Genomic DNA, 26,778 nt, shown 5'->3' on the forward strand with positions numbered 1-26,778 from the left:
GCCAGAGCCAGGGCCTAGCTGGCCCCAAGGTAGGGTCTGTTCTACATTGTTGGGATTGTAGTTTTCTTGCTTCTAGTATCTGCTCCCTGGTGGGTGAGGCTGCTCTAGAGGCTTGTGCAGGTTTCCAGGTAAGGAGGGCCATGCCTGTCTACTGGTGGTTGGAATTGGGTCTTGGCCTCTGATGGCTGGGCCATGTTTAGACACATGTCCAGAGGTGGCTGTGAGCTCTGTAGTCTTTAGGCAGCCTGTCTTCTGATGGGTGGGGCCATGTCCTGTCCAGTTAGCTGTTTGGCTTATAGTGCTCCTACACTGGTGTCTATAGGCTGTTCAGTGGGACCAAGTCTTGGCTCTAATGTTCCAAGATTTTAGCCCCCAGGAGTGTTCATGTGGCTGAATGTTCCCTACTTCTGCCACCAGTATCTGTATGCCTAGGGTGAGCTGCAGCCACCCTCCATCTCTCCAGGAGACTCTTGAAAACCAGCAGGTACATCTGCCCCAGGCTTCTATTAAATTGTTGCTTTTGCCCTGAGCCCTGGTGCATGTGAGATTTTTGTGTGTGTCCTTTAAGAGTGAAGTGTCTATTTCTTCCAGTCCTTTTGGAACTCCTGCAGTTAAATCCCACTGGCATTTGAAACCAAATGTTCTGGGGGCTTGCCTTTCCAGTGCCAGAACCCTGTGCTATGGAGCCTGATGTTGGGCTCAGGTTTTACTCCCATGGGAGAACCTCTGCAGTATGATTATTTTCCAGTTTGTAGGTTGCCCACCTAGGGGCATATGGGATTTGATTATATTGTGAGTCTGTCCCTCCTCCCATCTTGATGTGGTTCCTTCTTTGTCTTTAGTTTATAGAAGATATTTTCTGGTAAGTTCTGGTCTTTTTAACTGATGGTTGTTCTTCAGATAGTTGTAATTTTGGTGTGCTCTTGAAGTGAGGTGGGATGAAAGACTTTCTACTACACCATTTTGGCTGATCTCTCTTCTCAGTTTGGATGTTTGAATCTTAAGGTGTTCTGTAGGGCAGCCACATGCTCAAGCAAGAGATTAGGAGTAGAGATATGATTTGGGATGCATAAGAAAATAGGAAATCATGATAATAAAAGTGGGCGAAGTTTAGAAAGAGCACCAGAGAAAGGATAAATGGTCAATGGAACTATCCTTAGAAAGAAATGAGGCAGTAAAGGATATTGCAGGAAATTGTGCTACATAGTAGGGTTTCATTGCCTCCTTTCTGTGCAGAGTGGAAATTCCAGGATGATTGTAGGGAAGCCCTTGACATTAACACCCATCCCATAATGAAATGTTATTGCATCACTCTGAGCAAGGTTGGACCTGATCTCTTAAATCACTGGAAGCTTGGTTTACAAAGGGATTTGAACATTGCTCCTAGCTGCAGAAACCTTTCTTCAAAGGCCATCACTATGTGAACATCCAGATATATGTAAGGGACTCTGTTTGAGGAGGATGGGCAGTAAGGGAGACATCCAGATGGTGTGTCTGGAACTGGGCAAACTTGGCCCAGTTTTGGCCCTCTTTTGCATCATTCTCTGAGGCACCTTTGTTGCATCTCATATGTTTCACAGGACAAAGTTTGGAAATTATTATCCCCGATGACCTTTTATGCCGCTTAAAGCCCTAAAATCTCAAAGGATAATATGAATAATACCTTGCATGTATGTGTTTCTTTATAGTTTAGGAGGAAACTGACTAAGCATGATGTTTTATCCTGTGAATGTTATCTCACTTTTAAAGATATGGTATTTACCTCTCAACGGAGTTTGGATGAGTTGCCTAAATGCCTGTTGCTACTGTGCATTAAAAGAGGCCCAGAACCTTGTGTTTTCCCACCAATGGTTTCCTAATTCCTGTTCTACTAGGTTGGTGCATTTTAATAGTGAATTTTAAATTTAAACAGTGAATTTTAAATCATTATAACTAGGCTCAAACACATCTTTTTTTTTTAAATTTATTTTTACCAGCTGGAGTCTAATTACTTTACAATATTGTAGTGGTTTTTGTCATACATTGACGTGAATTAGCCATGGATTCACATGTATTCCCCATCCCGATCCCCCCTCCCACCTCCCTCTCTACCCAATCCCTCTGGGTCTTCCCAGTGCACCAGGTCCGAGCACTTGTCTCATGCATCCAACCTGGGCTGGTGATCTGTTTCACCCTAGATAATATACATGTTTCGATGCTGTTCTCTTGAAACATCCCACCCTTGCCTTCTCCCACAGAGTCCAAAAGTCTGTTCTGTATTTCTGTGTCTCTTTTTCTGTTTTGCATATAGGGTTATCATTACCATCTTTCTAACTTCCATATATATGCATTACTATACTGTAATGGCCTTTATCTTTCTGGCTTACTTCACTCTGCATAATGGGCTCCAGTTTCATCCATCTCATTAGGACTGATTCAAATGAATTCTTTTTAATGGCTGAGTAATATTCCATGGTGTATATGTACCACAGCTTCCTTATCCATTCGTCTGCTGATGGGCATCTAGGTTGCTTCCATGTCCTGGCTATTATAAACAGTGCTGTGATGAACATTGGGGTGCACATGTCTCTTTCAGATCTGGTTTCCTCAGTGTGTATGCCCAGAAGTGGGATTGCTGGGTCATATGGCAATTCTATTTCCAGTTTTTTAAGAAATCTCCACACTGTTTTCCATAGCAGCTCTATTAGTTTGCATTCCCACCAACAGTGTAAGAGGGTTCCCTTTTCTCCACACCCTCTCCAGCATTTATTGCTTGTAGACTTTTGGATAGCAGCCATCCTGACTGGCATGTAATGGTACCTCATTGTGGTTTTGATTTTCATTTCTCTGATAATGAGTGACATTGAGCATCTTTTCATGTGTTTGTTAGCCATGTGTATATCTTCTTTGGAGAAATGTCTGTTTAGTTCTTTGGCCCATTTTTTGATTGGGTCATTTATTTTTCTGGAGTTGAGCTGCAGGAGTTGCTTGTATATTTTTGAGATTAATCCTTTGTCTGTTTCTTCATTTGCTATTATTTTCTCCCAATCTGAGGGCTGTCTTTTCACCTTACTTATAGTTTCCTTTGTTGTGCAAAAGCTTTTAAGTTTCATTAGGTCCCATTTGTTTATTTTTGCTTTTGTTTCTAATATTCTGGGATGTGGGTCATAGAGGATCCTGCTGTGATTTATGTCGGAGAATGTTTTGCCTATGTTCTCCTCTAGGAGTTTTATAGTTTCTGGTGTTACATTTAGATCTTTAATCCATTCAAACACATCTTTAATTAATTAAAGTAGGAACCATTTCAAGCAACACATTTTTTGCCAACAAGAAATGTTTTTTAATTCCTGTAGCAAAACAAACAAACAAACAAACAAACAAACAAAAAAACTATGCTTTGGAATTTGACGAATTCTTGGAAAGTACTTTCTGCATCCTGCTGGTTGTGGAAGCATTTCCCCTGCAAAGAGTTGTTGAGATTCTTGAAGTGGTAGTTTGTTTGTGAGAGGTCAAGTGAATAAGGTGGATGAGGCAAAACTTTGTAGATAGGGAAAAAGATGACGAGGAGTAGCTGGACATGGAGTACATGTCTCTCTATGGAAATGTCAGGAAAACACCTTCAGACACCACTGCTTGGAGAACACCAGCTGAGAGCAGACAGGAGTACCTGACCCCTGGAAAAGAATACATAGAACCGCATAAAACTAGATAGGATGAAGGAATTGGGGAGGGGGGGGGGAACAGGAGTGTTAGGACCAGACCTACCCTTGGTGGGCAAGGGAACTGAAGCAGGGGTCCAATCCCCACATTGGGGCAATTGTCTGGGTCAGCAGAGAAACATTTAAGGCTGAGAGTGAAGCAGCTGATTTGTGGTAGCCTAAATGGAATGAGAATTAGACAGTCCTTGTCGCAGCTATATGTACCCCAGACAAGGATGCCGGTCCCCTAGAAGATGCACTGACTGGTAGCTGGAACGTAGGGATTATCGAGCAATCCCAAAGTGAGGGCTGCTATTGACTGTGGAGAGACGGGCCGAGGGGACATGAGGGAGGAGACTGTCGTGGGAAATGTCTGTGGAGGAAAGCCAGGCAGGCATGGAAGCAAGGTGATACTGTTGAGTCAAGTGTAGAGTGTGGAGTCATCACCGTAGCTTCTCCTGCCACAAGGGCAGCATCAACAACAGAACAATAGAGAGGCTGGCCTATTAAATGGCTGATGCACTGAACTACAGAGTAGGACCCCACCTAGGGTGCTCCTTTAAGTGACTGATTCACCAGACTACAGAGTAGGACCCCACCCAAGGTGCCACTTTAACTGCCTGATGCATGTATTTACAGAGTAGGGCCCCAGTCTGGGGGGCCGCTCTATGTGCCTGATGTGCTGAACAACAGAGAAGGACCCCAGGCAAGGGAGCCCTCTAAGTGCCTGAATGGGCAGAGCTATGGAGAAAGATTGGCCAAAGAGGTCTTCTGATTACCAGCTACCAGAGGCTTGAAAAAAGACACTGATAGGGCCGTAACTCCTGCGGCACAGACAGTCCATGTCCCCACACAATTAGCGCCATCAGGTGCCCACGACCCAAGCAGCTGTGCCACCTTAATGCTCAACTCTCACTGTGGCAGAGCTGCCACAGACAAACAAAGTCTTGATATGCACATAGGGTCACTTAAGTAGTGTTGGACTCTGTAACCCTGTGGCCTGTGGCCTGTGAGGCTTCTCCATCAGAGGGGTTATCCAGGCAAGAATAGTGGAGTGTATTGGCCAATACTGGTTGCCATACCCTTCTAGAGTAGTATATTTCCTGCTGCGCTAGCCACCAACTCTCCTGAGTACCTGGTGCTGCCAGAACCCCTGAAACCCAAGCAGCTGCAAAATCTCCACAAGTGACCCTCACTGGGGTAGACCGAAGTCCTCCAGGGCAGCCTCAGGAACAAACCCCAGGGGACAACCCACATGCAGAGGTGGAAATAAAACAACAATTGAAACCCAGGGACAGTGTGGCTAAGGAAGAAGACACAAAACCTTCCCACCAGGTATACAAGTTGCAGATTAAATCCATATGGTGAACTAGGCAGACTCTGTGTCTATATAAAAGGACACTGAGAGCTCCACAAAAGAAAACACAGTAGTTCTGATAGCTGTGTGCATTGGAGGCAAGAACACACAGGAATAGGACCAGTTTAGAGTCTGAGCTGCCCCCACAGCAGGTCCAGAGACCAGCACAGTGTTGGAGGGCATCCTAGGGAGGTAAGGTGGACTATGACTCCCAGAGAGGCAAAGGATGCAGAGACTCAAGAAAAACATTTCTTATTCTTATCTTTTGACTTGTTCTGTAGTTTATTTTGGATTTTTTTCTTTCCCTTTCCCCCCTGTCTTGTAGTTGTTGATGTAATTAGCACTGTGAAATCTAATTAAGCTTTTGAGCGTTTTTTTTTTTTTTTTTCTTCAATCACACTTTTTATTGCTGCTATAAACCTCTGCCTGTATGTTGGCCTTTTTCAGTTCTGTGGCGTTTTTATTTTTTGTCTTCTTCTACTTTTTATCCCCTCTCTTTTTAATTTCAATTTTTAAATTTTTAAAATCTATTATTATTTTTCTACATTTATTCCTTTGTTTGTTTTTCCTACTCTTATTTCCCCCATGCAGTTGATCTTTAATATATATAAATTTTCTTTATATACCTGTATTTAACTCTGCATTTCTATTATTTCTTCTTTCTTTTTCTCACCATATTTCTTAGTTTTGCCTTCATTGCTTTATTCCCCATTTGGCACCTTGCTTTAGTTTTGTTATCCAATTTGTGCTTTAGTTAGTTTTGTTCTTAAATGGCGGATAACATTTTTTGTTTCCTTTGTTCGCTGAGTTGATCTACTGTACTTTATGTTTGTTGGTCTGTTTTGATTTTGCTTATGGGTGTATATGTATATGTGTATATTCCATTATTTTAATTATTATTTGCCTGATTTTGTAACTGCCATTTGTCTAGGGTTTATCTTTGGTTTTCCGTTTTGGGGTATTTGTTTTAATCCCATTTAATGCCATAACAAACCACCTGTGGAATCTCCATCCTGGCCAGAGATCAAGCCCTGAGCCTTTGGAGTGGGAGTGCTGACTCCAAAAACCTAGACTACCAGAGAACTAACCCTAGAGAGTATTCAATAGTGAGAACTCCCACAAAGGCAGCCACTTATATACAAAACTGAGCATCACCAAAATGCCAGTAGCACCCTGTGCTGGATGCCTCATCCAAACACCAGACAAAACAAAAATACAAACCCAGTCATCAGCAGACAGCATTAACACCTCACTCTGCCCATCAGAGGAAAAAGCCAACAACAACTCAGCACAAATCTCACCCTACACGATGCTTACACAAACCACTGGACCAACCTTAGGAGGGGAGAAACCAAAAGGAATAAATAATTCAGACTTGAAGCCTGGGAAAAGGAGACCTCAAACACAGTAAGTTTAAAAAAAAATAATGAAAAGGCAGAGAAATACTGCACAAATGAAGGAACAGACTAGTAATACACAAGCCCAAATAAATAAAAAGGAAATAGGCAAACTGCCTGAAAAAGAATTCAGAATAATGATAGTAAAGATGAACAAAAACCTTGAAAATAAAATGGAGAAAATGCAACAATCAATTAACAAAGACTTAGAAGAATTAAAGAATAAACATATAAAGACAAACAACACATTAATAAAGTTAAAAATACTCTAGAAGGAATCAGTAGCAGAATATTTGAAGCAGAGGAACAGATCAAAGAGCTGGAAGATAAAATTGTGGAAATAACTGCTGAAGAGTAGAATAAAGTAAAAAGAATGAAAAGAACTGAGGTTAGTCTCAGAGACTTCTGGGACAATATTAAATACACCAATATTCAAATTATAGGTGTCCCAGAAAAAGAAGGGAAAATTAAAAGTTATGAGAAAATTTTTGAAGAGATTATAGTTAAAAATTTCCCCAACATGGAAAAGGAAATAGTCAATCAAGTCCAAGAGGCACAAAGAGTCCCATACAAGATAAACCCATGGAGAAACATGCCAAGACACATACTAATCAAACTAACAAAGATTAAACACAAAAATAGTATTAAAAGCAGCAAGGGAAAAGCAACAAGTAACATACAAAGGAAACCCCATTTACTTAACAGTTGATCCTTCAGCAGAAACTCTGCAGGCCAGAAGGGAATGGCAGGCTATATTTAAAGTACTGAAAGGGAAAAATCTACAACCAAGATTACTCTACCTGGCAAGGATCTCATTCAAAATTGATGGAGAAATCAAAAGCTTTTCAGACAAACAAAAGTTAAGAGAATTCAGTACCACCAAACCATCTTTACAACAAATGTTAAAGGGAATTATATAGTCAGGACATACAAGAGAAGAAAAAGATCTACAAAAGTAAGTCCAAAGCAATTAAGAAAATGGCAATAGGAACACATATATCAATAATTACTTCTAATGTAAATGGATTAAATGCTCCAAGCAAAAGATACAGACTTGCTGAATGGATACATATATACAGTATATATGCTGTATATATGTATATATGCTGTCTACAAGAAACCTACTTCAGACCTAAAGACATATATAGACTGAAAGTGAGAAGATGGAAAAATATATTCCATGCAAATGGAAAGCAAAAGAAAACTGAAGTAGTAATTCTCATATTAGATAACATAGACGCTAGAATAAAGAAGATTACAAGAGATAAGGAAGAACACTATAAATGATCAAGGGATCAATCCAAGAGAAAGACATAACAATTTTAAATATCTATGCATTCAACACAGGAGCACCTCAATAAATAAAACAAATACTAACAGACATAAAAGGAGAAATGACAGTAGCACAATAATAGGAGGAGACTTTAACATCACACTTACACCAACAGACAGACCATCAAAACAGAAAATTAATAAGGAAACGCAAGTCTTAAATCATACATTAGATGAGATGGATCTCATTGATACCTTCAGAACATTCCATCCAAATGCAGAAGAATACACCTTCTCAAGTGCACATGGAACATACTCCAGGAGAGAGCACATCTTGGATCACGAATCAAACCTCAGTAAATTAAAAAAAAAAAAAAAAAAAAAAATGAAATTGTTTCAAGCATCTTTTCTGACCACAATGCTATGACACTAGATATCAATTACAAGGGAAAAAATCTGTAAAAAACACAAATGAATGGAGGTTAAAAAATATGTTTCTAAATAATGAACAGGTTACTGAAGAAATCAAAAGGGAACTTTAAAAAATTCCTAGAAACAAATGACAATGAAAACATGACAAGTCAAAATGTATGGGATGCAGCAAAAGCAATTCTAAGAGGGAAGTTTATAGCAATACATTCCTACCTCAAGAAACAAGAAAAACATCAAATAGACAACCTAAATTTACATCTAAAACAACCGGAAAAAGAAGAAGGAAAAAAAAATCCCAAAATTATCAGAAGGAAAGAAATAAAAAAGATTGGAGCAGAAATAAATGAAAAAGAAATGAAAGAAACAAGCAAAGATTAATAAAACTAAAACCTGGTTCTTTGAGAAGATAAACAAAATTGACAAACCTTTATCCAGACTCATCAAGAACAAAAGAGAGGAGAATCAAATCAACAAAATTAGAAATGAAAAAGGAGTGTTTACAACAGACAATACAGCAATACAAAGGATCACAGGAGGCTGTTATGAACAAATACATGGCAATAAAATGGATAACCTGGAAGAAATGAACAGATTCTTAGAAAAGTTTGATCTTCCAAGACTGAGCCAGGAAGAAATAGATTATGAATAACCCAATTACAAGTACTGAAATCGAAGCTGTGATAAAAAGTCTCCCCCCCAAAAAAGCCTAGGACCAGATAGCTTCACAGGTGAATTCTGTCAAACATTTAGAGAAGAGCTAATGCCTATCCTTCTAAAACTCTTTCAAAAAACTGCAGAGGAAGGAAAACTTCCAAACTCATTCAATGAGGCCACCATCACCCTGATACCAAAAACCAAAGACAACACACAAAAATAAAACTACAGGCCAATATCACTGATGAACATAGATGCAAAAATTCTCAACAAAATTCTAGCAAACAGAATTCAACAACACATTATATAGCTCATACACCATGATCAAATTGGGTTTATTCCGGGGGTACAAGGATTCTTCAATATATGCAAATCAATCAATGTGATACACCACATTAACAAATTGAAAGATAAAAACCATATGATAATCTCAACAGATGCAGAAAAAGCCTTTGACAAAACTTGGCACCCATTTATAGTTGAAATTCTTCAGAAAATAGGAAATAAAGAAACCTACCTCAGCATAGTGAAGGCTATATATGATAAACCCACAGCTATGTTATTCTCAATGGTGAAAAACTGCAAGCATTTCCCCTAAGATCAGGAACAAGACAAGGGTGTCCACTCTCACCGCTACTATTCAACGTAGTTTTGGAAGTCCTAGCTACATCAATCAGAGAAGAAAAATAAATTAAAAAATACAGTTCAGCAAAGCTGAAGCAAAGCTCTCACTGTTTGCAGATGGCATGATACTACACATAGAAAACCCTAAAGATACTATCAGAAAATTAGTGGAGCTAATCAGTGAATTTAGCAAAGTCACAGGCACAGGATACAAAAATCAATACACAGAAATCACTTGCATTCCTATATACCAACAATGAAAAATCAGGAAAAGACATTACGGAATCAATCCCCATTCACCATTGCAACAAAAACAAAGTAAATATCTAGGAATAAACCTACCTAAGGAGATGAAAGACCTGTACACAAAAAATTATAAGACACTGATGAAAGAAATCAAAGATGACATAAACAGATGGAGAGATATTCCGTGTACCTGGGTAGGAAGAACCAATACTGTGAAAATGACTATACTACCAAATGCAATATACAGATTCAATGTGATTCCTATCAAATTACCAATGGCATTTTTCACAGAACTAGAACAGAAAATTTCACAATTCATTTGGAAACACAGAAGACCCCAAATAGCCAAAGCAGTCTTGAGAAAGATGAACGGAACTGGAGCAATCCACCTTCTTGACTTCAGATTATACTACAAAGCTACAGTCACTAAGACAGTATGGAACTGGCACAAAAACAGAAATATAGGCAAATGGAACAAGATAGAAAGCCCAGAAATAAACCCATGCACCTATGGTACCTTTTTTTTGACAAAGGAGCAAGATTATACAATGGGGCAAAGGCAGCCTCTTCAATAAGTGGTGCTGGGAAAACTGGACAGCTACATGTAAAAGAATGAAATTAGAACATGTCCTAACACCATACACAAAAATAAATTCAAAATGGATTAAAGACCTAAATATAAGATCAGATACTATAAAACTCTTAGAGGAAAACATGTGCAGAGCACTCGATGACATAAATCAAAGCAAGATCCTCCATGATCCACCTCCTAGAATAATGGAAACATAAAAAAAAAAGCAAACAAATGGTACCCAATTAAACTTAAAAGCTTTTGCACAGCAAAGGAAACTGTAAACACGGTGAAAAGACAACCCTCAGAATGGGAAAAAATAATAGTAAATGAAACAACTGACAAAGGATTAATTTCCAAAATATACAAGCAGCTCATGGAACTCAATACCAGAAAAAACAAAACAAAACAAAACAAAACACAACCCAGTCAAAAAGTGGGAAAAAGACCTAAACAGACATTTCTCTAAAGAAGACTACAGATGACGAACAAACACTTGAAAATATGCTCAATATTGCTCATTATTCAATTCAGTTCAGTTCAGTCACTCAGTCGTGCTCATTATTATTATTACTATTATTATTATTATTACTGCTCATTATTAGAGAGATGCAAATCAAAACCACAATGAGATATAACTTCACACCAATCAGAATCAACTCAGTCAGTTCAGTCGCTCAGGCATATCTGACTCTTTGTGACCCCATGAACTGCATAACACCAGGCCTCCCTGTCCATCACCAACTGCTGGAGTCCACCCAAACTCATGTCCATTGAGTTAGTGATGCCATCCAGCCATCTCTTCTGTTGTCCCCTTCTCCTGCCTTCAATCTTTCCCAGCATCAGGGTCTTTTCAAATGAGTCAGCTCTTTGCATCAGGTGGCCAAAGTGTTGGAGTTGCAGCCTCAACATCAGTCCTTCCAATGAACACCCAGGACTGATCTCCTTTAGGATGGACTGGTTGGATCTCCTTGCAGTCCAAGGGACTCTTAAGAGTCTTCTTCAACACCACAGTTCAAAAGCATCAATTCTTTGGTGCTCAGCTTTCTTCACAGTCCAACTCTCACACCCATACATGACCACTGGAAAGACCATAGTCTTGACTAGACGGACCTTTGTGGACAAAATCAAGTCTCTGCTTTTTAATATGCTATCTAGGTTGGTCACAACTTTGCTTCCAAGGAGCAAGAGTCTTTTAATTTCATAGCTGCAATCACCATCTGCAGTGATTTTGGAGCCCAGAAAAATAAAGTCTGACACTGTTTCCCCTGTTTCCCCATCTGTTTCCCATGAGGTGATGGGACCAGATGCCATGATCTTAGTTTTCTGAATGTTGAGCTTTAAGCCAACTTTTTCACACTCCTCTTTTACTTTCATCAAAAGGCTCTTTAGTTCTTCCTTACTTTCTGCCTTAAGGGTGGTGTCATCTGCATATCTGAGGTCATTGATATTTCTCTTGGGAATCTTGATTCCAGCTTGTGCTTCCTCCAGCCCAGCATTTCATGATGTTCTCTGCATATAAGTTAAATAAGCAGGGTGACAATATACAGCCTTGACATATTCCTTTTCCTATTTTGAAGCAGTCTGTTGTTCCCTGTCCAGTTTTAACTGTTGCTTCCTGTCCTGCATATAAGTTGCTCAAGAGGCAGGTCAGGTGGTCTAGCATTCCCAGCTCTTTCAGAATTTTCCACAGTTTATTGTGGTCCACACAATCAAAGGCTTTGGGATAGTCAATAAAACAGAAGCAAATGTTTTTCTGGAACTCTCTTGCTTTTTTGATGATCCAGCAGATGTTGGCAATTTGATCTGTGGTTCCTCTGCCTTTTCTAAAACCAGCTTGAACATCTGGAAGTTCACGGTTCAAGTATTGCTGAAGCCTGGCTTGGAGAATTTTAAGCATCACTTTACTAGTGTATGAGATGAGTGCAATTGTGTGGTAGTTTGAGCATTCTTTGGATTGCCTTTCTTTGGGATTGGAATGAAAACTGACCTTTTCCAGTACTGTGGCCACTGCTGAGTTTCCAAATTTGCTGGCATATTGAATGCAGCACTTTCTCAGCATCACCATTTAGGATTTGAAATAGTTCAACTGGAATTCCATCGTCTCCACTAGCTTTGTTTGTAGTGATGCTTCCTAAGGCCCACTTGACTTCACATTCCAGGGCGTCTGGCTCTAGCTGAATGATGACACCATTGTGATTATCTGGGTCATGAAAATCTTTTTTGTACAGTTCTTCTGTGAACTTCCAGATAGTCAAGGTGGATTTAGAAAAGGCAGAGGAACCACAGATCAAATTGCCAACATCCGCTGGATCATCAAAAAAGCAAGGGAGTTCCAGAAAAACATCTATTTCTGCTTTATTGACTATGCCAAAACCTTTGACTGTGGATAACAATGAACTGTGGAAAATTCTGAAAGAGATGGGACTACCAGACCACCTGACCTGCCTCTTGAGAAATCTGTATGCAGGTCAGAAAGCAACAGTTAGAACTGGACAGGGAACAACAGCCTGCTTCCAAATAGGAAAAGGAGTACATCAAGGCTGTATATTGTCACCTTGCTTATTTAACTTATATGCAGAGTACATCAAGAGAAACACTGGGCTGGAAGAAGCACAAGCTGGAATCAAGATTGCCAGGAGAAATATCAATGACCTCAGATATGCAGATGACACCATGAAAGTTAAAGAAGAGAGTGAAAAATTTGACTTAAAATGCAACATTCAGAAAATAAAGATCATGGCATCTGGTCCCATCATTTCATGGAAAATAGATGGAGCAGCAGTGGAAACAATGAGAGACTTAATTTTGGGGGGCTCCAAAATCACTGAATATGGTGACTGCATCTATGAAATTTAAAGACCTATACTTCTTGGGAGGAAATTTATGACCAACCTAGACAGCATATTATAAAGCAGAGACGTTACTTTACAAACAAAGGTCCATCTAGTCAAGGCTATCGTTTTTCCTGTAGACATGTATGGATGTGAGAGTTGGACTATAAAGAAATTTGAGCACCGAAGAATTGATGCTTTTAAACTATGGTGTTGGAGAAGACTCTTGGGAGTCCCTTGGACTTCAAAGAGATCCAACCAGTCCATCCTAAAGGAAATCAGTTCTGAATATTCATTGGAAGGGCTGATGCTGAAGCTGAAAGTTCAGTACTTTGGCCCCCTATTGTGAAGAACTGACTCATTTGAAAAGACCTTGATGCTGAGAAAGATTGAAGGTGGGAGGAGAAGGGGACAACAGAGGATGAGATGGTTGGATGGCATTGTTGACTCAATGGACAAGAGTTTGAGCAAACTCCTCGAGTTGGTGATGGACAGGGAAGCCTGGTGTGCTGCAGTCCATAGAGTTGCAAAGAGTCGGACACAAGTAAGCGACTGAACTGAACTGAACTGATGACCCAGCAATCCCATTCCTAGGCATATACCCTGAGGAAACCAAAACTGAAAAATACACATGTACCACAATGTTCGTTGCAGCACTATTTACAATAGCTAGAACATGGAAGCAACGTAGATATCCATCAAAAAAAGAATGGATAAAGAAGTTGTGATACATATAAACAATGGAATATTACTCAACCATTAAAAGGAGCACATCTGGGTCAGTTCTAATGAGGTGGATGGACCTAGAGCCTATTATACAAATGAAGTAAGTCAGAAAGAGAAAGATAAATATCATATACTAATGCATTATATGGAATCTAGAAAAATGTTACCAATGAATTTATTTGCAGGGCAGCATTGGAGAAACAGACGTAGAGAACAAGCTTATGGACATGGGGAAGGGGGAGGAGAGGGTGAGATGTTTGGAGAGAGTAATATGGAAACTTACATTACCATATGTAAAAGAGATAGCCAACAGGAGTTTGCTTTTATGCCTCAGGGAACTCAAACAGGAGCTCTGTATCAATCTAGAGGGGTGGGATGGGTAGGGAGATGTGAGGGAGGTTCAAGAGGGAAGAAACATATGTATACCTATGGCTAATTCATATTGAGGTGTGACAGAAAACAACAAAACTTTGTAAAGCAATTATCCTTCAATTAAAAAATAAACAATTTAAAAAAATTATAAAAAACTTTGTAGCCCAGTTTGTTCAATTTTTAAAGTGCTGGTTGTGTGATGTGCTGCCGGGTATTGTCCCGAAGAATTGGGCCCTTTCTGTTGATTAATCCTGGATGCAGGTATTGCAGTTTTTGATCATCTCATCAATTTGCTGAACATACTTCTCAGATGTAATGGTTTTGCTGGGATTCAAAAATCTATAATGCATCAGATGGGCAGCATACCACGAAACAGTGACCATGACCTTTTTTGGGAGTGCTTTGGAGCATCTTCTCAGTCCAACCACTGAGCTGGTCATTGCTGGTTGTCATATAAAATCCAGTTTTGTCTCATGTCACAGTCTAATCAAGAAATGGTTCATTGTTGTTGCATAGAATAAGAGAAGATGACACTTTAAAACATTTTTTTTTTTTTTTTGATATGCAGTCAGCTCATGAGACACCCACTTATTGAGCCTTTTCACCTTTCAAATGCTAAATGACTGTAGAATTGTTGGTGTTGATTTTGGGGGCAACTTCTCGTGTAACTGTAAGAGGATCAGCTTCCATGGTGCTCTTTGTTGGTCATTGTCAGCTTCCGATGGCTGGCCATTGTGCTCAACTTCAAGGCTCTCATCTCCAAGACTCTCATCTCCTTTGCAAAACTACTTGAACCACCACTGCCATGTACATTCATTAGCAATTCCTGAGTCAGATGCCTTGTTGATGTTGTGAGTTGTCTCCACTGCCTTATGACCCATTTTGAACTTGAATAAGAAAATCGCTTGAATTTGCTTTTTTACTAACGTTATTTCCATAGTCCAAAATACATATAAAATAAGCAACAAGTAATAATTCATTAGCAAAAAACATAAAGCAATAGATGAACATTATGATGATGTATAACATAGCCACATTCGTGTATTCCAATATCAAATGCCAAATTTCAACAATGCAAAATCACAATTACTTTTGCACCAACCTAATATTTCTTGACATCCTTTGAGCAGGCACCATGTTGATGACATATTCTAACAGCAAAGATGAAGAAACTGTGGAGCTCCCAGACTTCTACAGCTCCCTCTTTTTTTCTTAGGTTCTTGTAAGTCGAATTAGTTTGTGTAGATGCAGGAAGTCCAGGCTGGACCACTTTCTTTAATGACTCCCTTGTGTAAACAAGAAAATATACCTGGACCTTCCAGGTACTGTGTAAGGGGATGGGGCAAAACTGTTCCAATGGAGAAAGTGTTCAGCAGAGCCCAGAGATGACCGCTGGGCTGAAGAGGATCTTTGTGCACATGACAACCAGTGTATATTTTCTTGGCCCTTTTAGAGAGACTCTCCTATTTTTTTTTTTTTTTGAATAGGCTGTTTGGGTATAAATCCCACTTTTCATAAGGACAGCAGTTCCTTTATTGTTCTCCCCACCCCTCCACACTCCACTGGACTCAGAACCTTTCCTTGACCCTCCACTCCCAGCTTCTGACTCTCTGCAGGGCTTTAAACCAATGGTTAGTTCTTATCAAAACAATTAGATTCTATAACTATCAGTGAAGCTAACCACAGACACATCTAAAGAAGCTCACATCAAAGATTTCACAGAACTCATCTTCTCTTACTTACCCTCAATGTCAGGTGTGACATGGCCTGATATGTGGTCTGTTATTGCTGGTGCCTAAGACCACTTGTGTGGTAAGAAAAAAAAAAAATGGGGCTTAAAAAGACACATGCTACCTCACAGGTGAACCTCAAAAACCTTAGGCTGAATAAAAGAAGCCAGACTCAGAGACAACATAAAATATGATCATTGTGAATTTGGATTTGATGGGAAGTTCAATAACATCTTTCATGGTATTCTGTCTCATGAACAAAGTAGAAAAATGTGGACCATAGCAGTTAAGAGGATCCTTATTGGTTCTCAGATACCATGGACTTCAAGGAGACTACCTTCCTCCCCTCTCTTCCTCCACTCTTTCTACTACCTCCCTCCCCTCCTTAACACTTGATTTCCTTTCCCTCTTTCCCCCAGTCTTTCTCTTGCTCTCCCCACGACTATACCTTTTTATACAAGTAAAGATAGTCATTGTAGAAAAACACCACAGAAAATTTAAATTGTACATATATATTGCAGGCTCATTTCAGACTTGTTGAGGTTGTTTTCTGCTTCTGACTCTCCAAATATGCCACATTGTACATTCTGATGCACTTTTTAACTCCTGGGATACATTCCTAGAAATGGAATTTCTAGGTGAGAAGGGATGTACTTTTAGAGTTGTTTATATGTATTACTCAATTGTTCCCTTAAATTTACCTGTGCTGTAGATGGGAGTGATGTGGATTTTCATTATACCCATATCCAAAATATGATCTGGCCTCCAGAATTTACCATCTTTTTCAGCTTTGTGACTGATTATGCAGGATGAGGAAGGTGGTGATTTTACTCCTGGGCACAAGACATTAACTGGGACTGACCATCTGAGTCTGGTCAAGAGGCAGCGGCCAGGATAGGACCATGCCTTATTAGAGATAATTGAGGCACCAAGGAGTATTGGCTGGAAAAGATATGATTCACTTCCTTCAAGTATTTGAAAGACTGTAATATTGACAGAAATTAGATTCACTTTGTGTGCTTATATGGAGAGAATAAGCATTGGAGTTTGGATCTTCCAGGAAGACAAATTTCAGTTTAATGTGAGAAAGTCCTAACAGAATAGTCTGAAAATGGATTGGGTTCCCCTTGTTTACTGTGAATCCTTTTTCCCTCTGTATTCCTGGAGATATTCCAGTAGGGGCCATGTATCCTATGTCATTCAGATGAATAGTCATAGCTTGTGTGTGAAGGGAGTTTATCATAAGGCTTTCACGTGGAGACCTTTGAGAGAACTTTAATACTGCAAGGCCATGAAATTGAAATTACAGCTCTGATTACAACAGTCTATCTCAAAGCCAGAGGAAATAAATATTCTGAAAATCTATCTGTTCTCTCTCTCTCTCTTTTTATCTTCTTTTTAATTTTTTTTAATTGGAGACTAATTACTTTACAATAGTGTGGGGGTTTTTGTCATTCATTCACATGTATCAGCCATGGGTGTACATGTGTTCCCCATCCTTACCCACCCTCCCACCTCCCTCCCCATCCCATCCCTCAGGGTCATCCCAGTGCACCAGCCCTGAGCACCCTGCCTCATGCATGGAACCTGGATTGGTGATCTATTTCACATATGATAATATACATGTTTCAATGCTATTCTCTCAAATCATCCCACCCTCGCCTTCTCCCACAGAGCCCCAAAGTCTGTTCTTTACATCTGTGTCTCTGCTATCTCGCCTATAGGGTCATCGTTACCATCTTTCTAAATTCCATATGTATGCGTTAACATACTGTATCGGTGTTTTTCTTTCTGACTTCCTTTGCTCTGTATAATAGGCTCCAGTTTCATCCACCTCATTAGAACTGATTCAAATGCATTCTTTTTAATAGCTGAGTGATATTCCATTGTGTATATGTACCACAGCTTTCTTATCCATTCGTCTGCTGATGGACATCTAGGTTGCTTCCTTGTTCTGGCTATTGGAAACAGTGCTGCAATGAACATTGGGGTACACATGTCTCTTTCACTTCTGGTTTCCTCGGTGTGTATGCCCAGCAGTGGGGTTGCTGGGTCATATTGCAGTTCAATTTCCAGTTTTTTAAGGAAATCTCTACAGTGTTATCCATAGTGGCTGTACTAGTTTGCATTCCTACCAACAGTGTAAGAGGGTTCCTTTTTCTCCACACCCTCTCCAGCATTTATTGTTTGTAGACATTTTGATAGCAGCCATTCTGATCAGCGTGAGATGGTACCTTATTGTGGTGGTTTTGATTTGCATTTCTCTGATAATGAGTGATGTTGAGCATCTTTTCATGTGTTTGTTAGCCATCTGTATGTCTTCTTTGGAGAAATGTCTGTTTAGTTCTTTGGCCCATTTTTTGATTAGGTCGCTTATTTTTCTGGAATTGAGCTGCAGGAGTTGCTTGTATATTTTTGAGATTAATTCTTTGTCAGTTGCTTTGTTTGCTATTATTTTCTCCCATTCTAAAGGCTGTCTTTTCACCTTGCTTATAGTTTCCTTGGTTGTGCAAAAGCTTTTAAGTTTAATTAGGTCCCAGTTGTTTATTTTTGCTTTTATTTCCATTACTCTAGGAAGTGGGTCATAGAGGATCCTGCTATGATTTACATCAGAGAGTGCTTTGCCTATGTTTTCCTCAAGGAGTTTTATGGTTTCTCATCTTACATTTAGATCTTTAACCCATTTTGAGTTTATTTTTGTGTATGGTGTTAGAAAGTGTTCAAGTTTCATTTTTTTACAAGTGGTTGACCAGTTTTCCCAGCACCACTTGTTAAAGAGATTGTCTTTTCTCCATTGTATATTCTTGCCTCTGTTGTCAAAGATAAGGTGTCTATAGGTATGTGGATTTATCTCTGGGCTTTCTATTTTGTTCCATTGATCTATGTTTCTGTCTTTGTGCCAGTACCACACTGTCTTGATGACTGTTGCTTTGTAGTAGAGCCTGAAGTCAGGCAGGTTGATTCCTCCAGTTCCATTCTTCTTTCTCAAGATTGCTTTGGCTATTCGAGGTTTTTTTTGTATTTCCATACAAATTGTGAAATTATTTGTTCTAGTTCTCTGAAAAATACTGTTGGTAGCTTGATAGGGATTGCATTGAATCTATAGACTGCTTTGGGTAGTATACTCATTTTCACTATATTGAGTCTTCTGATCCATGAACATGGTATATTTCTCCATCTATTTGTGTCCTCTTTGATTTCTTTCATCAGTGTTTTGTAGTTTTCCATGTATAGGTCTTTTGTTTCTTTAGGTAGATTTATTCCTATTTTATTCTTTCGTTCCATGGTGAATGGAATTGTTTCCTTAATTTCTCTTTCTGTTTTCTCATTGTTAGTGTATAGGAATGCAAGTGATTTCTGTGTGCTAATTTTATATCCTGCAACTTTACTATATTCATTGATTAGCTCTAGTAATTTTCTGGTGGTGTCTTCAGGGTTTTTTATGTAGAGGATCATGTCATCTGCAAACAGTGAGAATTGTACTTCTTCTTTTCCAATCTGGATTCCTTTTATTTCTTTTTCTGCTCTGATTGCTGTGGCTAAAACTTCCAAAACTATGTTGAATCATAGTGGTGAGAGTGGGCACCCTTGTCTTGTTCCTGACTTTAGGGAAAATGCTTTTAATTTTTCCACCATTGAAGATAATGTTTGCTGTGGGTTTATCACTGTCTGTTCTCTAATGATTCTTAGTACAAGAAGTAACTGTTAAACTTGCTGACCACAAATTTTCTGCACTCAGCTCATTGGTGATCAGAGTTTAGTTTATTTTATGATATTTTATATTTAGTTCAGTTTTTGTAGTTGCTTTGTGGCAAGATGGTTTTTTCTCATTGGTTTTGTTTTTCTTCTATTCTACAAACTTTGGTGATCCTCAGTCTCTCCGACCTTAAGTCACCCACATCTGGTGAAAGGTAAAGGAGTGGTTTTTATGTACTGTTCATCTATGGGTAGCCTATTCATCTTTAAAAAAATTCCATCATTGCTTTAAACACTTTTTAAGCTGAATTTTATTTACAGTGTTTCCAAATTCTGCCTATGTTAAATAGTTGTACTCTTCCACTGATGAAACCATATGCATGTAAACTGTATCTTTAACATTTCTGACATACATTTTCCTTATTTTGGTATTATTGAGAAGTTAAAAAATGACCATTCAGGGCTTCCCTATTGGTCTAGTGGTTAAGATTCCACCTGACAATGCAGGGATAACTAGTTTGATTCCTGGTCTGGGAAGATTCTACATGCCATAGGGCAGCTAAGTCTATTCACCACAACTCCTGAAGCCTGTGTGCCTAAAGCCCATGCTCAGCAACAAGAGAAACCACCATGCTCCAACTAGAGAAAGCCCATGTGCAGCAATGGAGATCCAGCACAGCCAAATATTAAATAAATAAATAAATCTAAAAAAAAAAAAAGCCTAGGTCACAAAATTCTCTAGAATATTTGAAAAATAACCCATTTAATTTTAATGTTCCTAAAGCAAAACTGATTAAATAACCCAACCTCTTGCCCCTTGAACCATGGTGTGGAAAAGAGCAGAAAGGGTGTCATGTGGCAGCTTGGAGGAAATGCAGACTCTCTAGCTCCCCCAGCACTCCTGAATCAGAATCTGCATTTTACCAAGTGGACCCTGCTACAGCGCCTGGTGGACTTTCCCAGGTGACATGATGCTGCAGAACCTAGAGGTCAGAGTCATCATTTCACGTTGGTTGTTAAGCACCTGGTAACTTAACTGACATCGTGACTGGGTTCTTTCACCTGCAAGAGCCTATTTAATCCTGAGAATCACCCTCTAAAGCAGGCATTCTTACAATATCAGAAGAGTTGTCACCAGATCTGCCAAAGGTGTCACTAAAAGACAGTTTTTGCAGCTGTATTTCCTAAGTCCGAGAAGGGAAAATTGAGGCCCAGTCTGTAATGCTGGCCTGGCCAAGGGTGAAAGCCTCCAATGACTCCAGTTCCTGGTGTGGGCACACCCTGTGCTTCTGGTGGGCCAGACACCCTGCGGACAACAGAAGAGCCTCACATCCCAGCAGCAGTGGAAACTCAGCCCCCAACCACTGCTCATTCACCGGCCAGTTGTGGGTTGATGTGAAGGGCCTTGGGAGGAAGTCATCTGTGACTGAGGTCAGGAAGAGCAGATGGAGATCCCACATCTCACCTGCAGGCTGGTTTCCTGAAGCTTCAATTACAAATGAAGCTCAGAGGGGTAGATAAACACATTTCCGAGGGTAGATAAATACATTTCCCAGGGTAGATAAATACATTTCCCTGGATATACCAAAATTGACTGTATGTGTATATGTATTTGTGTAGCTTCATGGTTGTTTGAATTAAATCATTAAAAGCAGTAGATATTAGAAATTATCATCTTCCAATTCTGCAGCATTTAGGATATACTGTTTTAGTGGATTTTGAGAAGGCAAATAAAATCAATGATAAGAAGCACTTGGAATGAAGCCTTAGATGGGATGGATCTAAAAGGAGGGAATATTCTAAAATCCATCAACCCTTCCACAATATTCCTTGCCCTCCCCCCTGCCATTCTTTTAAAAACCAAGGGCTAATTTCAATTCCACCCACTTCTATTTGGTGGTATTTTGGTTTCTTTTTAGGTATTATCCTATTTTCTCCTACTTTACCACTGACATCAGCTTATTTGATATGATTCTGAAATATGTTAAATAAATACACATTTAAAATATTATTTTATGTGTTTGTTAGCCATCTGTATGTCTTCTTTGGAGAAATGTCTGTTTAGTTCTTTGGCCCGTTTTTTGATTGGGTCATTTATTTTTCTGGAATTGAGCTGCAGGAGTTGCTTGTATATTTTTGAGATTAATCCTTTGTCTGTTTCTTCATTTGCTATTATTTTCTCCCAATCTGAGGGCTGTCTTTTCACCTTACTTATAGTTTCCTTTGTAGTGCAAAAGCTTTTAAGTTTCATTACACATGAAAAGATGCTCAACATCACTCATTATTAGAGAAATGCAAATCAAAACCACAATGAGGTACCATTACACGCCAGTCAGGATGGCTGCTATCCAAAAGTCTACAAGCAATAAATGCTGGAGAGGGTGTGGAGAAAAGGGAACCCTCTTACACTGTTGGTGGGAATGCAAACTAGTACAGCCGCTATGGAAAACAGTGTGGAGATTTCTTAAAAAACTGGAAATAGAACTGCCATATGACCCAGCAATCCCACTCCTGGGCATACACACTGAGGAAACCAGATCTGAAAGAGACACGTGCACCCCAATGTTCATCGCAGCACTGTTTATAATAGCCAGGACATGGAAGCAACCTAGATGCCCATCAGCAGATGAATGGATAAGGAAGCTGTGGTACATATACACCATGGAATATTACTCAGCCATTAAAAAGAATTCATTTGAACCAGTCCTAATGAGATGGATGAAGCTGGAGCCCATTATACAGAGTGAAGTAAGCCAGAAAGATAAAGAACATTACAGCATACTGACACATGTATATGGAATTTAGAAAGGTGATAACGATAACCCTATATGCAGAACAGAAAAAGAGACACAGAAATACAGAACAGACTTTTGAACTTTGTGGGAGAATGCGAGGGTGGGATATTTCAAAAGAACAGCATGTATACTATCTATGGTGAAACAGATCACCAGCCCAGGTGGGATGCACGAGACAAGTGCTCCGGCGGAAGACCCAGAGGAATCGGGTGGAGAGGGAGGTGGGAGGGGGGATCGGGATTGGGAATACATGTAAATCCATGGCTGATTCATATCAATGTATGACAAAACCCACTGGAAAAAAAGTAATAATAATAAAAATTAAAAAAAAATATTATTTTATTTGTTCATGAATTGTTTGTCTTAAAGGGCCTGTCTGGGTAAAAGAGTAATTCCTCATATCCTGTTCTTACAGGAAGAATATTAAATCGTTTCTCCAAAGACGTTGGGCAAATGGATGACTCGCTGCCTTCATCATTTCAAAAGTTCTTCCAGGTAATGTATCAGTCCTGTCAGAGTTCTCACAGGGAAGAACAGAGAGCCTGTTTCTCAAGGCCTTTTCACAGGGGTGGAGGGTGGGCTTTTCAGCCTGGTGATGTGTCCTTTAATATTAAATAAATGCCATGTTTGTGAGAGAAAGGTACAGCTGTGATTGGGAGGCTGAGTTAACATGAGTAACTCCTGGGACAGGAGTGGCTATGCTGTCATGTCAGGGTTGGTCTGAAGCAGCAACATGCTGGGTAAGTGGTTCTCCCTCTGCCTTCCAGGTGTCTGGTGTGGATTCCCTTTACTGTAAGCATATTTCATAATAGAAACAAGAACCTCTCATGAATAGATAGCCAAGATGAGCTAAATTATGCATTGTATTACCATAAAGGACAAATATTTACTGCACCTTTTTTTCTGATAAAGCCTGTGTTACAAAGAAAAGATTGATAATAATAAGGTGACCAATAATACTTGAACAAAAACAATCATTGTTGTTCACTCACTAAGTTGTGTCTGACTCTTTGTAACCCCATGGACTGCAGCACACCAGGCTTCCTTGCCCTTCACTATCTCCCATGGTTTGCTCAAGCTCACGTCCATTGAGTTGGTGATGCCTTCCAACCATCTCATCTTCTGTCACTCCCTTCTCCTTCTGTCTTCAATCTTTCCCAACATCAGGATCTTTTCCATTAAGTTGGCTCTTTGCGTTAGGTGGCTAGAGTTTTTTAAGCTTCAACTTTAGCATCAGTCGTTCAAATGAATATTCAGGGTTGATTTCCTTTAAGACTGACTAATTTGATCCCCTTGCAGTCCAAGGGACTCTCAAGAGCCTTCTCCAATGCTGCAATTCAAAGGCATCAATTCTTCAGTGCTCAGGCTGCTTTATGGTCCAAATCTCACATCCATACATGACTACTGGAAAAACCATAGATTTTACTATATAGAGCTTTGTTGGCAAAGTGATGTCTTTGCTTTTTAATGTGCTGTCTAGGTTGGTCATAGCTTTTCTTCCAAGGAGCAAACGTCTTTTAATTTCATGGCTGCAGTCACTGTCTGCAGTGATTTTGGAGCCCAAGAAAATATAAATCTTGTTACTGCTTCCTCTTTTCCCCCTTCTATTTGCCATGAAGTGCTAGGACTGGATGCCATGGTTGTTTTTTGAATATTGAATTTTAACACACCTTTTTCACTCTCCTCTTTCACACTCATCAAGAGGCTCTTTAGTTTCTTTTCTCTTTATGCCATTAGGGTGATATCATCTGCATATCTGAGGTTGTTGATATTTCTCCTGCAATCTTGATTCCAGCTTGTATAGAGTCTTACCCTCCCTATTAATATTCAAGAATGTTAACACTAAACCTCATCTCAGCACAATATCAGGCTAATGGAATTTCTCCTCTAGGTGGAGTTATCATATTCTGCAAACTAAATAATCATTCTGAATTGTGAAAAATCACTATGTACTCTTACGTGAAAGATTCATCCAAAAAATTATTTCTATTTATTCATGTGGATTCATGATTTCTGATAGAATTCCCAACTGGTATGCTCCCGATGGGAAATAAACATATTGAAATAATGATTCCCCTTATTTCCTGGAGCATCAGGACTTGGGTCACTTCTTCTGAGTCAACATGTTTCTTGTACACACATCATTGTCTTTGTGCCATGGTGAGACAGAAGTACAGAAGCACTGGCCATGGTAACATGGGCTATCAGATGGGCCTGAAATCCAATCAGATGGGGAGAATTGAGTGTGTAGCTAGGATTAGGCTCCTTGAAATTCCTGAGAATGTGGAAGAAAGAAATCAGACTAGCTTCAAGGAAGGGATCTCTGTTGCACACAGAAATTTGTTTCCTTCTTCAGAGTATTAACTTTTTGCTTGGATACTATTTTTGTCTCCTACAGCTTCTGTTAACAGTTTGAGACAGCTGGCAATAGAAGATTCATAAATGTATATGCATAAATAAATTTAAATATAAATTCATGCATCATATATACGTTAATATAATATAATATGTGATATCCACTATGAAAGTGAACATTTCTCAGTTGTGTCCAATTCTCTGTGACCCCGTGGCCTACATGGTTCATGGAATTCTCCAGGCTAGAATACTGGAGTAGGTAGCCTTTCGTTCTCCAGAGAATCTTCCCAACCCGGGGACCAAACCCAGGTCTCCCACATTGCAGGCAGATTCTTTACCAGATGAACCACAAGGAAAAACCAATATCCACTATAAGACTGGTTAGGGTATGACCTGTAAATAGAAATAAACTCTTATAAAAAGTCTATTTGAATTGCTTCAGAATTAAGGAGCATGAAATCTGAAGGACCTAATTTGGGAGCTTTTGAGAGCAACAGTTACAGGTCTTTAATGGGGATTCAAGGAAAAAGTATTGGCACAACTCAAGTGGAGCCCTTCATTTTGATCTTACCTCTTCTTCCTAGGTTATCTGCCATGCTGGGTTGGTTATAAAAGGCCCTCACCTGGGGAGAGCCAGGCTATTGAAACTGGTGAATATTGTCCAATAAAATAATGTGAGTCTACTAAAAAACTGTAATTTGGAATTCTTATAATTGACATTTCAGATGTTTTTTCCCGACAACAACTGATAGCAAACCTCCTGACTTGACTTAAGATCACACACAGAAGGAAGGACCCCTCCCCATGAGAAAAGGGTATAGCAAGGTGGGATGCATTAGTTAATCCTATGGCTGTAAGAAATTTTTCAACTGAAAATATAATAGAAAGGAGGTTAGACAGACCTATATTTCTCCATTTATGATTGAAATTTGTTCCTTCAGATTCCCTGCTTTTCACTCTGAGTTTTATATTGATACCACAGCAGACGGGGAGAAACAGGAAAAGCACATGTCTCCATCCAAATAATGCAGATTGATTCACAAGAGTTCCTGGACACAGTCACAGTTCTGGACATTTCCTTCTCCTTTCAGGCTCCCCTGCATACAACTGCATCTCTGAGATTCCCAGAGTACAGATTATTCCTGTCTTTCTTCATGACATGCAGTATCTTCCTGGGAAAACTTAGGACAACCGCTTACCCTCCTAGCTTACCGTTTTCTTACCTGTAAATGGAAATGAAAGTTCTTGCTTTTCTCATTCACAAATGGTTGTGAAGATCATCTGAGAAAACTTATATGGAAGAGCTGTGAAATGATAACCCAAGTCTCTGATATAGGCATTACTCTGCTAATGCATCCACCAAAGACATGCTGGGAACAGCTGTCTTGGGCAACGAAGTGTGGAGGCCCTGGGTTGGTGAACATGGGGTGCTTGTTCTAAGAGGACACAGAACACCTGGTGCTAACTTGGACAAGCCATTTGACCTTCCCAGCCCAGCTCCCTTTTGGTCAAAATTTCCAGGAATTTTGATTGCTACCCCAAATAATTCATGTCATTCTCTGTTTCTCTAGCCTGTGAAATTCAGTTGTCAATCTCTTCTTCAAAGTTTCAATAAAGGATTCACATGTTCTTCCCTGTGTTTCCCCAGTGCCTTGTGCAGATCACCATGGAATTGTATCCATCTGAGATCATAAACTCTGGAGGCATTGGCCCAAACTCTGAATCTGCATATCCTCAACTTTCGACCCCCTTTCATAGCAGGCTAGATACTAAGATAGATACTACACATAGATACTAAGGGCTGGTTGCATTCCTATCACCTGAAACTTTTCACCAGGGTATCATACTTTTTCTGATAAATATGGATATCTAAATCAACATCAATCAATGATTTGGGCTTCTATTCTACCTGCTGTGTTTTTAGACCAAGATCATTTCCCAAGATAAAATCACCTCATGGAATGATGTGATGCTCAAGTGAATGATTATGGAACTCTTACCACAGTGCTGTGCATAGAGTAAACACCTGGCACCCCCTGT

At 39.5% G+C, this 26,778-nt stretch overlaps 1 protein-coding gene across 1 annotated transcript in view; it reads left to right on the forward strand.

The window, feature by feature from the left end:
• LOC133049633 (ATP-binding cassette sub-family C member 4-like) overlaps nucleotides 1–26,778 on the forward strand; it is a 287,184-nt gene that overhangs the window by 196,409 nt on the left and 63,997 nt on the right. Inside the window, exon 20 of the mRNA XM_061133773.1 lies at nucleotides 22,799–22,878. Coding sequence (XP_060989756.1) covers nucleotides 22,799–22,878 — 80 coding nt within the window. The remainder of the gene's footprint in view (nucleotides 1–22,798; nucleotides 22,879–26,778) is intronic.

The sequence above is a fragment of the Dama dama genome, chromosome 30 (assembly GCF_033118175.1).
Source record: "Dama dama isolate Ldn47 chromosome 30, ASM3311817v1, whole genome shotgun sequence".
Classification (NCBI taxonomy): Eukaryota; Metazoa; Chordata; class Mammalia; order Artiodactyla; family Cervidae; genus Dama; species Dama dama.